Source organism: Thunnus thynnus, chromosome 4, assembly GCF_963924715.1.
Source record: "Thunnus thynnus chromosome 4, fThuThy2.1, whole genome shotgun sequence".
Classification (NCBI taxonomy): Eukaryota; Metazoa; Chordata; class Actinopteri; order Scombriformes; family Scombridae; genus Thunnus; species Thunnus thynnus.
Genome location: NC_089520.1, coordinates 16,429,204 through 16,446,339, shown reverse-complemented (window position 1 = coordinate 16,446,339; position 17,136 = coordinate 16,429,204). Strand labels below are relative to the sequence as shown.

At 40.0% G+C, this 17,136-nt stretch overlaps 2 protein-coding genes across 8 annotated transcripts in view; one reads left to right on the top strand and one right to left on the bottom strand.

The window, feature by feature from the left end:
• kcnab2a (potassium voltage-gated channel subfamily A regulatory beta subunit 2a) overlaps positions 1-14,240 on the top strand; it is a 94,878-nt gene extending 80,638 nt beyond the window's left edge. For 5 of the 6 annotated variants that reach the window (XM_067586949.1, XM_067586946.1, XM_067586947.1 and 2 more), the window contains 10 exons: positions 2,904-2,948; positions 3,475-3,519; positions 3,801-3,844; positions 4,137-4,223; positions 5,718-5,803; positions 5,970-6,090; positions 6,519-6,613; positions 7,905-8,025; positions 10,249-10,337; positions 11,792-14,240. In XM_067586949.1, coding sequence (XP_067443050.1) covers positions 2,904-2,948; positions 3,475-3,519; positions 3,801-3,844; positions 4,137-4,223; positions 5,718-5,803; positions 5,970-6,090; positions 6,519-6,613; positions 7,905-8,025; positions 10,249-10,337; positions 11,792-11,881 — 823 coding nt within the window. In that variant the 3' untranslated portion in view covers positions 11,882-14,240. Of the gene's footprint in view, positions 1-2,903; positions 2,949-3,474; positions 3,520-3,800; positions 3,845-4,136; positions 4,224-5,717; positions 5,804-5,969; positions 6,091-6,518; positions 6,614-6,791; positions 7,043-7,904; positions 8,026-10,248; positions 10,338-11,791 lie in introns of those variants that run through there. The other variant, XM_067586950.1, reaches the window with a different exon arrangement.
• Positions 14,241-15,041: 801 nt separating this feature from the next.
• Positions 15,042-17,136, bottom strand: part of megf6b (multiple EGF-like-domains 6b) — a 61,154-nt gene continuing 59,059 nt past the window's right edge. For both annotated transcript variants that reach the window (XM_067586940.1, XM_067586941.1), the window contains 2 exons: positions 16,329-16,457; positions 15,042-16,025 (listed from right to left, as the gene is read on the bottom strand). In XM_067586940.1, coding sequence (XP_067443041.1) covers positions 15,964-16,025; positions 16,329-16,457 — 191 coding nt within the window. In that variant the 3' untranslated portion in view covers positions 15,042-15,963. The remainder of the gene's footprint in view (positions 16,026-16,328; positions 16,458-17,136) is intronic.

Here is a 17,136-nt window from a genome sequence, read left to right as displayed (position 1 = left end):
GGTTTAGCCCTACAAAACACAGAAATAGTAATGAAAAAAAGCATTCAACACACAGAGATATTTAATTAAATATTGATTGTGATTCTTAACCAGCGTATCCATCCCAATACGCGAGCTAGTGTTTCTCAGAAATATAAATAAATATGTGTAATTGCACAAATAAACATGTTCTGCTTATCTCACATAGCTGCTGTTATCAGCAAACACATATGGCGTCAAAGCATTCAAAAGTATGCCAGTAATTGGCAGAACTGAATTTCCTTCATTTTCTTTCAGGCTTAGACATTTTGCTCTAGATGCATAGTAATTGCATGGTATTGTGTGAAACCAGTAACAAATTGGTAGCATAATTACAGAGAAATCTGAAAGTCATAAAATATTATAAATCCATGAATAATGCAGCGTTATGTCATGGCTGCTGCTTTAAGTCATAACATCGACTCGGCACTGGAATAAAGAGCTAATTAATGGATGGATGAAGAAAGTCAACCTGCTCAAGGCACACTGTACCTTATGTTTGGGCTCTCAAATTACTCATATTTCAGAAGGGCAACACACAGTGCACTGCATGGGTGCTTGCCAGAGAAACATACACACTGTTATGCACACACACAAACACACACACACACTATTGCTCTCAGGGGAGTGCTTGAGTGCTCATTGTTTAAAGAGCAACTTGCAGGTTGGCAACCCGAGTGAACTAATGTGTGGCAAAATGATATAGAAACAGGATTTTCAAAAACTATATATCTATATACACACTACAGTGATATGTAGACTCAATTTTAGGCAGTTTTCACTTCTGCCTCAAAAAGAGAGACTAGACATGATGTCATATAAGGGCGAGCAGTCAAGCTAAGTCCAGTTTAACAATGAGAAATCTGGATCTCAGCACAAGTTTTTACACTGCTGATGGTGAAAATGTATATTCATATGAATATGACAGACTACAAATGCATGCTTTTGATCCTGCTAAGTGTCCAAAGGATCAGAAACAAACAAGGATTAAGAGAAAGAATGGCCATCGGCCAGAAATTCAGTTATGGTGTGAGAGCCAGTGGAGAACCAGACAGATGTGTTGCTAGCAGCTCATAACACAGTGTTATTTCACCTCACAGTGTTGTAACGTTTGCTATCACGTATCAGGCAGTACCAACATGAGTTGTGATCATCTCCTGGCAAGATACTTACACACAACAGAAAGTTTTTAATAGGACGATAGAGGAAGTTACAAAGGGGTTCAATGGTCTCATTTGGGTGACAATAAAAGTTATCACATGAAGTTATCACAATAATGAACTAAAAAGTGTTTGGATGTACTAAAATGTTTTATGCAGTTAAGAGCAGCTTCATAACTATCAAACAGATGCTGCATTAATGGTCAGGCCTGCAGGCATCAGCAGCTAATACTTCTATCAAAACTTTATAAATAAAAACTATTTGTGCATTCTAATATTTTCAAACTGCATTGAGTAAAATAAGGCACATTATGTAATAAAAATATAAACCAAGTTTTAATCCCACCACCAAAATTCAAAACACTAACTTCACTAACCATCACCATCAAACTGATCAATAAGTGTTTTAACACACAGAGTAACAGCAGGAAACCACTGATCTATAAAACACTGGTATGAAATATACTGTATCTATTTTTGAGTAGAATCAGGTAAAACACACATACAAACATAGTGATTGTAAGTTTTTAAATGATGTATCTGGATGTTTCTCAAACATATATAGTGAAATGAAAAAATACCAATTCACCCTTCAAAATGTTTCAATCTGCGTCTGGCTATACATCAAAATACACACAGAAATAGACAATCATGAGACCGTTTTTTTTTTTTTTTTAATGAACATGAGTAAATAGTGAAAATATTCAAAAATACCCCCTAACTCAGTCATTCATGATCTCATTTTTTCCTCAAATTTCAAATAAATCTCTTACCGGCTTCCAAATATAAATAAATAAACAATTGAGTCAGTCTGAAACTGAAAATGTGACCTCTTGTTAAATATGAATATGAATGTGGAATTAATCTGGACTTGTAATAATGTCAAACTGCAAACTGAGAACCACAACATCCGTGCTGTGTTAAACCGTGAAGGCTGTGCAAGTCACAGGCCGACTGCCTCGTGTATGGTGAGCTGCTGGCAGGGATTTACTTCAAGGGCATCCTGCCGGCTAACCAGACTAATCCAGTCAGAATGGCAACAATTATGAGAATAAGACCTAATTTGAAAAGAAATTAAATTTTCATCAAACAAAGTTTCATTTGTACAGACTGGCAGGAGCACTAATGTACTGTGTCAAGAGTTAGATGAATTGTGGTTCTTGTAGTTCAATAACACACTTTTGACACATTAAACAAAATCATTCATTTTAAAACTGCATCGATTAGAGGAGCTGCTTTATTCATCTGTGCTGCCAAAACTTAGACGCTGCTTTGTTTTGTTTGGTTTTTTTTACCTCTCACTACCGCTAAAATACATTTTGTGCAAAATTGTGCTACAAGGTGTCTCATTATGTACTGGTGAGTGAGAGCACCGGAGAGACATGCTAGTGACAGGTGTCTGGCCAACCCTAATGGGCCCTGTGTTGAACATAACGTCACTCATTACCACCCTTGTGGCTGCAAATGAGTGACATAGTGGTAACTCCACAGCACAGCTGGGCCCACGCCCCGCTAACTTTGACCTGGCAGCTTTCACATTCACCAGTCTTGAACAGGTGCCCTTTCCAATAAAAACTTACAGATGCATTGTATAGTACATGTGCAGAGTTGGACTGCATTCTTTAATTTTGGGCTTGAAATCATATCTCAGACAGTCAGCTGAAACGCTCTTATCATTTCAAGAAATCTGCATTTAATCATGCCTTCTCTCCGTCTGCTTGGCAGGGCAGAGGTGGTGCTCGGGAACATCATAAAGAAGAAAGGATGGAGGTATGAGACACACTTTAATTGAGTTTGGTGTTTTTTAATTTCCGTCCCGCCAGCCTCTGTAATCTTGTATCATCTCCTTCCTCGCACATATTGGTAGGCTGTATGTTGTGAACTGGAACAGTAAGGTAGGCAGATGAAAGATTAATGCCAGCAGCCGTGCCATGCCCACACTCCTGTGTCCCTCCTCAACGATTGCTGAATAATAGATGAACTTATAGTGTCTTGTCTTTTACTTTGTTGGCCCTGGATTGGCATTTGTATAGCCTTGTCAAGTCATACGCCTACAACACTCAATTCATTGGTGCTGGCTGAGTTCCTGCACAGTCACACTTATTTTGGGATGTGGGTGAGCGTGACACTGAAAGAATAAAGCAGAGATGTACGATTACCCAAAGCATGTGTCCGAGCTTTCCATCTTCGCTGTTAAAGCGCATAGCCCGAAACCCTCAGATATCACCAGCTCAAATACATCACACTATAATTTAGCAGGTGTTGTAACAGATGTGCTTTCATTTTCCATTTTCAGACGTTCAAGCCTGGTGATAACAACAAAGATCTTCTGGGGCGGAAAGTAAGTTTCAATCTGGATGCTTCTCTGATTCAGCCTGTGTGTCCAAATGAGAAACGATCCCGTGTAATTTTTCTCGACCTGTTTCTGATGCTCCCGGTAATGGGATCATGTGTCATCCAAACTGATCTGTTGTCAGGCACTTTCAATAAAAATGAAACAGGCATTAGATCATATTTCACAAAGGATATATGATATTATATTACCGTAGCGGGGCAGGTCCAGTCATATTTCTTGTAATTTTTATAACACCTTTTTTTTTTTTCTCACGTTATTCCTCGCAGAGCGGAAACTGAGAGAGGTTTATCCCGAAAACACATTATAGAAGGTAAGTAGCAGCTTGCAGATTATTGGATTAGACACTGACACTGCAACAACAAAATACTTCCTAATTAGATTCTTTGGCTCACGGGAATCAAGGCTACGTTTTAATAATTGACGTACTCTTGGGGTTATTGGAGTTCCTAAGAAAACTTTTGGGTGAACTGTATTAACCTGCTTAGATAATTCTCTGTACTAACTGTATATTTTTAGGTTAGGTACATTTTTTTGTGAAGAGCGTGATAATTTACCACAACAGAGATTAATTATTAGTTATGATCTGTGATTCCTCTTTCCAGGTTTAAAAGCATCTCTAGAAAGACTGCAGTTAGACTACGTGGATGTGGTTTTTGCGAACAGACCGGACCCTAATACACCTATGGAAGGTAATATTTCTATCCTTTTATTGTTTTTGAATGATCACTTCTCTTCCTTACCCTCTCTCACGCTCTTAAATTCTGTTTTGTTACAGTGCACGTTAAAAAAAAAAAAAATGTTCTGTCTCTATGACTACTGTAATGTGGAGACTCAGATATGTACAAACCTCTTGTAACTGAAATATCTATTTTTAAATGCTGCATGTTGTCTTGGTGCTTCCACCTCCACAGTCAGAGTGAGGATAGATACTGATGCTGGAGACCTTTAAATGGCAGAGTGCTAACTGTGTGTGGGCGCAGCTGGTCACACAATATCCATCTGCTCCCATGTCAGAGTTCCTCTTTGGGGTAGGGTTCGGTCAGAGGTCATCTTCCTGCCCTCAGTTTGATGCTTCACTGGCTCTGGCTCTTTCACAATACCTTGTCGCGTAGGTCAGAAGTAGCCGGTGCTGTTTGACGTAAAAGTTGAGGCAATTCTTTTGCCCATCTGCTCTTTAAAGATTACACTCAGTTCACATGGATAGCTTTGAATCTATGTCTTCAAAACTACAGTAGTTTAGACCATCTGGTATATTTTATTCTGGCAGTAGCCAAAGTGCAGTCTACAGGGTGAAGAGGAGATAAACTGCTTTTCTGTCAGTTTACAGAGAAACCCTTTTAAGCTAAGCACCTACTAGATGACAGGACAGCTGAGTTGGTAGTCCCACACGAGTTTTGTGAAACAGCACGTCAAAAAGGTGAATAGATGGATGGATGGCGTGTTTTATTGCGCTCCCGTGCTCCTGATCTTGTCTTGGACACCCCGATCGTTATCTAGCATGTTTGATATTTTGGCCGGCGTTCTGAGACAGAAGATACAGCTGGGTAATGTGAGATTTCATTCGCCATCACGCACAGGATCAGATATGGCTTTGCAATGAAATGCCTATCTGATGCCTCTAAATAAAATATAGAGTTTTGCAGAATAACACAACACTAATCTGTGTAACATTCAGTCAACCCAGAATTACCACATTAAAGGAACGAACTCCTTGAAATATTTTTAATTTTGTAGAACTGAACATATTTTTATAACCTTCAGTGTTTCTGAAGATGCAGAGTCCATGATTAAAGATCTGAACTGATAGAAACATGTCTGTCACTCCTCAATTCATTCACATCTTGCAGATCAGAAATGAAAGACAGGCTCCTGTGGATTTTTACATTATTGGCATTCAAGTGTGCCTTGATATGAATAGATGTCATCCTAATCAGCATGAATCACTCACCCATTCTGATTAACATAATCAGCGTTTCCAATTTTCTCCTGAATAGCCCAGTCCATGCAGATTGGAGTTGTTAACAAATACACCTTTTATAATAATGGAGAATAAGCAGTATGTGTAGATACACATACAGTACAGTAGAGTAGGTTCTCAGACATTGTGAAATTGTGAAAACACAACAAGGTGATGTCAGAACTGAAGGTGTCTTTAATGTTTCTTGTGTTTTTTTTATTTACAGAAACGGTGCGAGCAATGACCCATGTGATAAATCAAGGCATGGCCATGTACTGGGGGACGTCCCGCTGGAGCCCAATGGAGATAATGGTGAGATTCAGTGTTTCTATGTAGACGACAGTCTAAAAAAAATCAGGGATACACAGAACAATGTTACCTGCTCCTGTTCCTTGTGTACAGTAATGTTCTTTATACAATATAAGTGATACAGTTCTGTATATCAGCCTAATCTGGTTTATTCCACCCTTTCCTTTAGGAAGCGTATTCTGTGGCACGACAATTCAACCAGATTCCTCCTATCTGCGAGCAGGCTGAGTACCACATGTTTCAGAGAGAGAAGGTGGAGGTGCAGCTACCTGAGCTCTTCCATAAGATAGGTGAGCAGTGATGGAGGTGTTCTTTAAGGTTAGAGTTGGAGATATTTTGGACACAAAGTCTAGAACAGCAGACTTGAGAAGATTTCTGCAATTTCACTCACACAAACTTGCTAAGTTTTGGGATCAAAGCTGTGTATATACATTGGCCCGGCCAGTCTGAGATCTGTGTCAGTGTCCATCGAAAACTACATGAGCTCATCCGTTGACAGAGAACAGAAAACAAGAGTCCTTTCTGAAATTGCAGATTGAAGGTTAGGTTAACTGATCTATGTCAGCAAAAACAAGCTCATCTTAAAATCCAGTTTAAAAGAAAGAATTTTCCCTCTTTCCTTTCTCCTCGAAAGACAAAATAAGACTATAAATGTTTGCAGGAGTGAGCCATCTGTCTTTCAGAGATGAATTAGATGATCACATGTCTCTGTTCTCAGGTGTGGGAGCCATGACGTGGTCACCACTGGCCTGCGGGATCATCTCAGGGAAATACGACGGCAGGGTGCCTCCCTACTCTCGGGCCTCTCTGAAGGTAGACAAACGTCGCTTGCTCTTTTCTTTCTTTATCCTCGCTCCGATCATCTGTGCCGATGTCACTGTTGTCTGTTTCCCTACTGGTTGCTGGTTGTTCCAGTTTGTTGTTTTGTTTGTTTATCATGTGTTTGTGTTTTTCAGGTTCTTTAACTCGCATATCTCTGTGTGTTTTTCAGTGCCATGCTGACGCCATGCACTGCGTACCTCGTCATTCGCAGCGCTGCTTGACACTGTTTGCCAGCTGGTGTCAGCGCTAATTCATCTTGTGTGCACATTTACAACATGCAAATGAGCACACACAGTTCATGTGCAGAAAAATGCATTCACACAGGGCGAGAACAGTACAGCATGTATTTATTTAAATACTATGTCTACAAACTAAGAATGTTTTTTTAAACTGGAAGCAGATTAAATTCTGTAATCAAGGGATTTAATATGTTATTCCAGCAAGTCACATGCAATTTAGAATCATTTGAAACAGTTTTGTTTTATTGTTTTATTTATATTTGTTCTCTTTGATTTCCATAAGGGAACAAAACAGTCATATTATCTCTACATTAATGAGCAGGAGAAGCACTCACACACTCTATAACACAGAAACCACACGTCACCCTTCATGTCAAATCATGTTTATGTTCCTGAAAACAAGATTTTGACATTCCTCATCCAGACATTAAACAAAAAAAAAAAAAAAAAACAACCTCCACCTCTACATCTCACAGAAGCCAACATGTTACTTAATGCAATTATCTGTCCTTTTGTGATGGAGTGGCATGTTGTGTGTCTGTAGATTGTGTGTCAGTGACTGTCGATTAGACCTCTCCCGGTTCATGAAACTAGCTCTCCATTTTGGTGTTGTGCAGTACCTTTTTGACGACTTGTGTGGAATGTGCTGCTTCCTGCTTCGTTCAGTGTTGCCTGTGGATGTTTGTGGTATTTTTGGCTCTGTTACTTAGTGATTATTCTTACTGGTTCTTATTTGTTACTTATAGTATTATGATATGATTCATGATCCTTGATACAATATAAAGATTACAGTTTTGACTCTATAGACAGTATAATTACAGTACAGAATATTTATTTCTCTAATAATTGTAACTTTGTAATTATCATAATCAACAAAGAAATCAGCATACAAAGTGTAGCTTGAGCTATGTTTCCCTGGCTGAGGTGTAGACAGCAGGAGACAGAGTCACGTGTTTAAAAACAGGCCCTGGTGACACAGGAGCTGCGGCGCAGCGGTGTGAGCAGGGCTGTGTTTTTGAGCAGGTGTGCTGTGTTTTCGACAGGGTTACCAGTGGTTGAAGGACAAGATCTTGAGCGAGGAGGGCCGGCGTCAGCAGGCGAAGTTGAAAGAGCTGCAGGCAATCGCGGAGCGGCTGGGCTGCACTCTGCCCCAACTCGCCATCGGTACGCAGATACATTCTGCCGCTCTCTCTCTTTCTGTCTGTCTGTCCGTCCCTCTGCCTCGGACGGGCCGAGGTCAACACCGCTCTCGCAGCTGTCTGGTTTGACTGTTGGTATGTTGTGTGTGTCTGTGTTGTAACTACTGTGGTTTCTAAAAAGAGAATACTGAGAATAAGAGAGAATAGGAAACAAGAAAATGGAAGATAAATACTGTATGTTAAAGGGTTATGAACTCATCTACAACTTTTCTCTCAGTCTATCAGGGACCAGTTGGAGTAGAAACAACATGAATAGGATATCCAGTATCTCCTAAACAAGGCTCTGGCACAGTCCCCTGAATACATTAAGACAGTGATATTGTAAATATCAACATATGGAATGCAAACATGTTCACAGTGTGTATTTATATATGCAGCCCTGTGGTTTCCCCTGGTGTTAACATGTATGTTACAGTTTCCAGTGTCAGCATTAAAATAGCATCCCAGACATAAATCCAGTGAGTGACCTATATTGATTCAGAGGAAAGTGAGAATGTGCAAACCCCAAACACACGCTCTCCTGCGAGGGCTGTTAAAGCGTCAGACATGAAGGACGCACCGAGTAAATCTGGGACTCCATCTCCTATCTCCGCTCAGATTTTTCACCCTCGCAGTAATGCAGTGTCATAGATTAGTTTTCACAGCCCATTAGTGGACACCCTCATCTCTCCCAATTACCATAAATCCCTCCAGCGCTCCTGAAGGCAGCACGGGCAATTTATGTCCACCATGTAGTCATCTACATCACTGTGGCACTCTAGTATTGAATTAAAAACTATATAACAATGATATAGCATATATACTGCCTCCTGCCCTGTGGCTGGGTTGCGAGGCCGGGTGCTCCTGTAGCAGGTGGTAAATCCAGGAATTAGATTGCGGTTGTGAGCGGGAGAACAGAGCTAATAGATGTTGTTGATATCTCTGTGGCCTGAGGGAAGGTCTACTCTTGCGTCAGCCCAGTGTGAGACCTTCAGCTAGTGTCATTTCTGGCCATATTCTCCTGTTGGTGGAAGATTTGTGTAGAAGCATAATCCCACTATTTTTTTTACAGCCAAATTCTTCATCCCTTTACGCCGTAATCTTCTTACAAGTGTATTTTCCTCAATTGCAAAAGCATGCAGTTGTATTGCATAATACCACTCGCAATTATAATGCCACACCAAACAGAGATGGGGTTTTTTTGTGCCAATCTGTTGAAAGAGATCACAAAAAAAGAGTTTCCTGCATATTTATAGTAGACTGCAGTATTGGAATATAACAAAGTACATTTACTCATGTTTGTTTTTCCCACTAATTTCAGAGGGAAATATTGTACTTACACAAGTAATTTTATAGAATAAATAGATACTTAAAGTATATTTTGCTGATAATATTTCTATTCTTTTACTAATAAATGTAGTTTTACAGGGTATCTGCAGGTCTTGAAAATTGAAGCATTGAATTCAGTCAGACTTTCATTTACAAAAGTCTTCAATATTTCCTCTTTCCTGCTGTAGACAGTAACATAACCTTTTTTGTATGTGGTTGTGGGCTGCTGGGAGACTATTTCCATCTACTGTATAACCTACAAGTGAGACTGGTGCAACAGTGGACCCCTTTTCATGGAATTTCACAGCTACAGTAGCGAGGACGCTCATCCACTCAGAATGGACAAGTGAAGATTTTAGTAAAAACTTCCAATGACTTAATTATTTTTCTTTGGTTAATCTATCCATGAATTGTCTAACAAAAATGTCATATAATAATAATTATAGGTCATATTGTACACACTGGTTTTCCATCATACTTTCAGACTGTGGACGTTATGATCTTGATAGAAATTTGCATTCTTTGTGGTATTTAAAAGATCTGAAAAAGCCTTAAGTAGAACTTGGTAAACACTGTTTTACTTGTAGTGGAGGTTTTTTTTTATAGTGTGGTAATACTTCTTCCACCACTGGTAGGGTGTAATGTGAGCGCAGCGATAATTGTGTCACATTCAGTAGCTTTCATGGTTTATCAGGAGCTTTTAGTTCCAGAGGGATTTGCAGTCATTTGACATGTAAAAAAAAAATCAAACTGGTGTGTGTTTATGAAGTGTTGGAGAGATGGTGTGCAGTGCGTGTTTGTGCTTGAGTTAGAGGGTGGGTGTGTGTGTGTTTGTTTAGTGGTGGTGGGGGTGTCATTTCTGTTTACTGGTCTCCTGCAGCGTGGTGCCTACGGAACGAGGGGGTGAGCTCTGTCCTTTTAGGGGCGTCCAACACCGACCAGCTGATGGAGAACATCGGAGCGATACAGGTGAGGACACAACATGTGTGTGTGTGTGTGTGTGTTTGTTATTCTGCAGAGCAAATCAGTGGCTTCATTTGTGAAAATGTGACCTGACCTGTTTCATCAGGCCCACGTTATTCGTGCCTTACAGTCCGTAACAGCAGCCTCCTCTCCTGGGTACAGCTTGGCCTCTCGGGCAGTTTGCCGCTGCACGCCTGGGTGCTTTACTTTACCAAGTTAATAAGGTCAGCGGCATATCAGTTGCCGGGGGGATTGGAGACAAGCTTACAGCCACTTCCTCTCCTGATAAGATGCATTCATTTAATGGGGTTTTCAGACCAGTGGGGGTTTACGTCCTCTCCTCACATTATGTCTGGCCTGTGAGGACTAGCACTCTCCTCTGTATACGTTCTTTGTGTATGTTCCTTTATGTGTATGTGTGTATGGGTACACACATTAGTATACTACATGAGTGCACACTATATGTCTCCCTTAGCACATTTGATATTTCCGCTTTTGAAATGCTATGCTCACATTTCCCGAGGGCTCCGCAGTTTTCCTTCAACCAGGAATTTTACATCACGGAGCCTGAAATAGACACACAGTCTATTTCATACAGAAAAGAAAGTCCACATAAACTTTATATCATTTAATAGGGCTATATTTTGGGGAAAGAAAACTTATAATTAGAGCAAATAGTCTTTTATCTTCCCTACATGGGAATAGTTTCCATTTAATTAAATCACTTTTCTGGATGCTTGTAAAGGATCCTGGAGGTCTCCAGACTTCACTTTGACATTAATAAACATGGTTACAGTTTTAATACAGAACATATTAATTAACATGTTTCTTTTCATCTTTCTTCTGTTTCAATAAATGCATTTTAAATAAATGATCCTTACATAATATATACATATGTTTTTGTCAAAAATAAGTATTCATTAATGTTGAGAATTAACTAGTTGAGTAATAATGTCATGAGGTATCTTTTTTTAATTTGATTAAATACAAGTTTGAGGTTTTTGCACTTTACTTGAGGTCTTTCATTTTATGCTTTTGTATACTTGTACTCAGTCCGCTTCATTTCAGAGGGAAATGGTGTGCTTTTTACTTTGAATACAAAACATATGACCCGTTTATTAAATGTATTTATTGCTTTTATATCGTCTCAGTCTTTAAACAAATTCGATTAGCTGCATATCAACTATAAAACTGCCCCCTTTTACAGTCAATAGTTTTCCCTGATTGTGATCGGTTGCTGTATTGATTGCAAAGTTGCAGACTGGAAACCACAACATACACAACTAGAAGGAAAGTCAGTCACCCTTCAGCACTTCCTAGAGGCTGAAACATGCAACAGCAAACAGTTTCTGATTTTCATGATTTTCTCTAAAGGACTGTTAAACAATGACCCAAAGTTTCCACAGTAGATGTAAACGAGGAGAACATGTTCATTTTTTTGTGTCTTTCCTCTGTCACAGGTTCTTCCAAAGTTGTCGTCGTCCATCACACACGAGGTGGACAGCATCCTGGGGAACAAGCCGTACAGTAAAAAGGACTACCGCTCCTAACGTGCAGCACGGCCCCGCCCGGCAGGGCTGCACCCGGGCTGCAGCCGCAGCGCCCCACCTTTGCCTGATCCTCTGTTTGCTTGAGCTTTTACTGAGTGAGACCCTGGCGCATGAGTCTGGCCACACCAAGGCCACCCAGGGCACCTCATTTAGAGTTACAGGGATAAGATAAGAAAAGGGGGAAAAAATACAGTCACCTCCACAGGAAAGGAAGGGATTGACAAAGAAAGACAAAAATGGAAGAGAGGTTAGGGATATGTGCTCATACTTAAATCAGTTATTCATTAAATTCAGCTGAACGTATTTTAAAACCGTAGAGAAAAATACCTTTTTAAAAAAAAAAATAAGCACACGCTTGCTTGGCAGCCAGATTTCTTTTTTCTTTTTTTATTTTTGTTTGCTTTTTTTCTAAAACTGAATGCAACTAAAAGGAAGATTAAGTTCATACTGTATGAATATACAAGAACTACTCTGTTGCACATGTACCATAGCCATGCATCTGTTTCTTGGACGTTCTGTTTACAAACACCTGTGTACTGTACAAGTCTGTCAAGGTTTCTCTAAAAGAAAAACTGTTTGTGTTGTCTACATTATCAGTGTATGAGCCTTTTCGCAGGCTTTAACAATCAGCACTTTAGTATTGTCAGTATAGGTGTTAGAGGGTAGTTTTAAGGAGGGGAGGGGATAGATATTACAATAGTCTTATCTCACAGCCATTGCACTATAGAAACGCGTCGCCTCCTGATAATTCCCTCTCCTCATCCTCACATCCTCCCTCTGTCTTCACTGGCAGTGCGTTTGTCCAGCCTGATGCTCCGAAACTCCGGCTGTCAAAGCACGACGGTGAAGTCCTGCATTCGCCAGGAGTGAGAGGACCAAGGCTCAATCCTCGTCCTGACCAGTGAACCGTCTGCAATGACAAGTCAGGAGCGTGGGCCAATGTCAGGGCAACTGTGTGCCACTGAAGAGATTAGCTATTTATTCATCCCTAATTGTAGGAACTGCAGGCCGTGTTAAATCAAACGTAGTGTCCTACTTCACTGTGTTACCCAGCCTCTGTTCTCTGTTTTTAAGGCTGTTACTGTACAGGAAGTGGTCATATCAGTGCTGGCTCAACATCTCATGGAAATTTCTCCTTGATCAAATTTTGTTCAAGTATTTTGCCTTATTTACAGTTGTGCTGTGGGCTTTGGCGTAAACAAGCAGCTGGAAAGCTGCCCCTTGGCTCATGTCCCCAGTATATATAGTGGAAGTGGTGTTTGTTGCTCCTTAATTGGGAGGAAAGAGCCGTACGTGTAATTAATCAGTTCGTGGCAGCAGCTCAGGGAACGGAGCAGGTGGATTCAGTGGCGTGTTGGTGTGCACGTTGGTCAGGAGGTTGTATTTACTTGTCTGTCTTTCTTTCATTGTTGGACACTGGGGAGGACCAGTGACATTTTAGCGTGGCTTGAGCCAAAGATCTTCTTCTTCATCTCTCTCTGACAAAACACACCCGAGTGTTTCACTCTCACTTCCTACAAGATTCTAGAAATCATCTTGACGCATGTGCTGTCCAGCTTGTTATCTTATCTATACTATGGACTTTACTCCATATATATCTTTACTTGACCATGCTGTTATACTAGTTAACAAATAACATCCTTCATATACAGAATGCATAGTACAGCTAAATGCTTTAGGAGCGGTAAGGTTCGTGTCAGGCGGCAGATGACCTGAGACGTGTCAGGAGTATTATTGCAAAAATTTGACACCACCCTGTATCACTCTGTCTCCTCCGGGTGCTCTCTTACTGTGATTAAAGCACAAGTGGATAGCATGTGACACATCCTCAAAGCATGGACCCTTTTCATCCAGCCTACAGACAAGCAAAGTGATGCTTCTCAGCTTACTAACACATGTAGATAAAAAGTCTTTACTAACAGCTGATAAACTATTGATTCTTAGCAGAGAAAAAAAAAAAAAAACAAGTACAGATTAAGAAAACTGTCATGTTGGTGTGAATGGTGACACGAAGGAGATGTAAGTGTTGAAAAGGGAGGAGATGAGTTTGAGAATCAAAGTGAACGTCAGCGTGTTGGGATTTGTGCGGATGAGGTTCACAGTCTCCTTTGTCTCTGAGGTGATTTGTAACAACAGCAAAGTGATTTAAAGGCTGTGCTGTTGAACCTGCGTGTGTGTGTGTGTGTGTGTGTGTGTGTGTTTGTGGGAAGAGGGGGGGAGCTAATCCCTTGCTTTAGCCTGTTGTATAAGTTGAACCCTGTATTCATTTGATTTGCTGTGTCTTGTACTTCAAGTGAATAAAACTGGTGCGAGCCAACGTTGTTTTTTTTTTTTTTTTCAGGAGAAGAAAAAATAATAAGATGAGCCAAGAACATTTAAGTTCATTAGTCTGTGAAGTTCTTGTGTCTTAATGTTTCATCAGCAGGGAGTGGAGACAAAGTTTGAGACTTAAACGGTATCGCTGTGCGTTTTGTTTTTTCGACGATCAATGTTATTTCAAAGCGTGCCCGACAAAGATCTTGTGCTGTTAAAAGGTTTGCGCACACTGATGAAATAATTCTTCAAGTTTTAAAGCTTGAAGTGTTGTTATATCTGATGCCCTCACCTGTGTAGGAGAATTCATGCTTTAAGAGGTCCTAGTTTCATCGTACTGCTGTTCTAACATATTAATAACTAGTTCAGACATGAAACCAGACCTGCAGATGGATAGAGCTTATTTTAAAGAAGGTTCTACAGAGAATATATTTTTTATGTTTTAGCCTTTAATGCAGTAGAGAGTTAAAAGCTTTTTTTTTTTTTTCCATCATGCTGCATTTTTCCTGTCAGCATTGTATCAACTTTAAGACTGACAAAACAAGCAATTTCTTTGTGTTGTGTGTGCGTTGAGGAATGCTCTGAAGTGAATGCAACGGCGGACTGAATTCACTCTGAAGACGACATAGTGAGAGACGTAGAGATCTCCTGTACATAGTTTGACCTTTGTATATATTTATGGTTGTGATCACCTCTGCCTTTTCTCTTTTTCTTTTTTTTAATTTTCTTTCGCAGGCGTTGCTATCTGCACTGTGCTTGAATCTGAAATTTAGACAGGATGTACAGCTTCGATCCTCAATGAAAATGAAATAATGATAAAATTAAGAATGATAAACACAAACCTGTGTGTGTGTCTGTCTGTCTTTATTGGCATTCATGTGCAAAACCTCATTCTGGGTTGTTCACTGGACTGAAGATTTGTCCGAGCTGCAAAGTCGCATTTTAAACTTGCAGTATATTCAACTGTATTAAGTATAAATATGAAGCAATTTATACACAATCGATTCAAAAGAAAATATTTAGACAGTCGACCTTGGAGAAGGTGCACATGGATGGTAGATATGTAATATTTAGTAGGTCATAATAAACTGTAACGTTGCAGCTGTGCATTAAGGCATGAATGTGCTTTACTGTGATGTTGTACAACACAACATATGAAGATCAGTATAGCCTTTGTTGCACTATACAGTAAAGCACCATAGCACCATTGAACTTCAGGTAGTACTTCATATTGTATAGATGAAAGAACAACTTCATAGCACTGGCAAGTAATGAAATAAGTTTCAAAAAGAGGTTGCATTATATCTGGCAATAACACCCATTTCCTTACAAAATTAGAGATTATTTTATATACAGTTCCTGCAAAAAGGTATTTCAAGGTCAAAATATTCAACACAAAATACACAGAGTGCTGTAAAAAAAAAAAAAAAAAAAAAACACACAACCATAATCCCCTGACATTGTGACGCAGTTTTTGAGGAGCAATTCTTATCCTGAAGACTAAAGGTGTTTGTTTGTTCCAGTTTGACTGCAAAAAACATCCACTGACCACAGTGGTACCAGTGACAGGTCAGTTCAAAGGACTCGGCTCAGGTCCAAATGTGGAATTGCAGTTCTCATCAGAGTCTTTTTTCCATGCAGGTCTTCCAGCTGCCGGCTACAACTTCCTGTCACAAGCTTTCACTCACTTGAGTCACTTCAGTTAAAAAAAACAAAAAAAACAGCTGATCTGTCCCAGTTTGTTGGAGTCTTCCAGCTAGATGTTGGTGCTATAATGAGTTGTCGTGTTGTGAGTCTTTGCTGCTCCCGGAGGTGAGGCTTGGAGGTCCACCTGAGGAGACACGCACACACAAAGAGTCCAGCTCAGCAAACACACATTCATATTCAATCAGAACAAAGAGAAAGTGCAGTTTCTGCAATTCTGCCCCAAATACTACGAGTACCTGAAGGCTGTCAGCACTTCAGCTCCTCATTTACTTTTATTTCAGCCAGTCAGCTAAAATGTCACTTCTGTTCTGAGTCAGAAGTCCGCAGAGCTTGTCACCTACCGCCAGAGTGGAGGTGGTGATGAAGATGACTGTTGCGACAGCAGGTATGCGAGCGTGTCAGACAGGCTGGTTAGTCATTACTGTACCTTCCTGACAGTAGAGTCCGATCCAGCTGTGCAGGCAGCTGCAGCGGCCGTTGCGACGGTCGCACTGCGCCCCGTTCTCACACTCGCAGCTCTCTCTGCAGTCTGGTCCATAACGATTCACTTTGCAGTCTGACACGAAAACACAAATGAACAGAGTTTAATTAAACTGCGCACTCACACTACACACTTGTTGCTGTTCACCAGGCTCTTTATTCATTGAATGTTTTTGGCTAACTTGCATTCATCAAGGTGACATCTGACAATTCCAGTTTCCTTTCACACAGTCTATTGATCTGTCATGGGACATATAGATCATCATAGATGATAGTTTTTTACAAAATACAGTATTTACTCAAAGTGGACACAGAAATGAATAGAAAACATACAATACTAAAACCAACTTTTTAAAATATTCTTTAGCATAGACAACCTTTCAAAAAAGTCGAATCTCCATTTTTCAACACAAAGCAACAAATTTTGCATTCATTCAACCTAATTGTTTTGAAACACTACATATTGTACTCAAGTCTTTTCCATCTCTTCATATTTATTGATAACTGACGTCCTTTCTTCTACTTAATTTACTGTTCTTTGAGAATAAATACATTCTGATGAGCTCTACAAAAACGTCTTAGGAAGCAACTTCTCTAAATCTCTCCCTCTGTTTGTCACATGACTGATCAATAAATTGTTGAAACAACCTCAGACACCTTCCTGATGAAGGCAAGTTAGCTGGAAACGAGTGAATAAAGCATTTATTGTACTGGAGGAGAGCTGTGTGATTTTGATAATGGCACCTCGTTGTGTG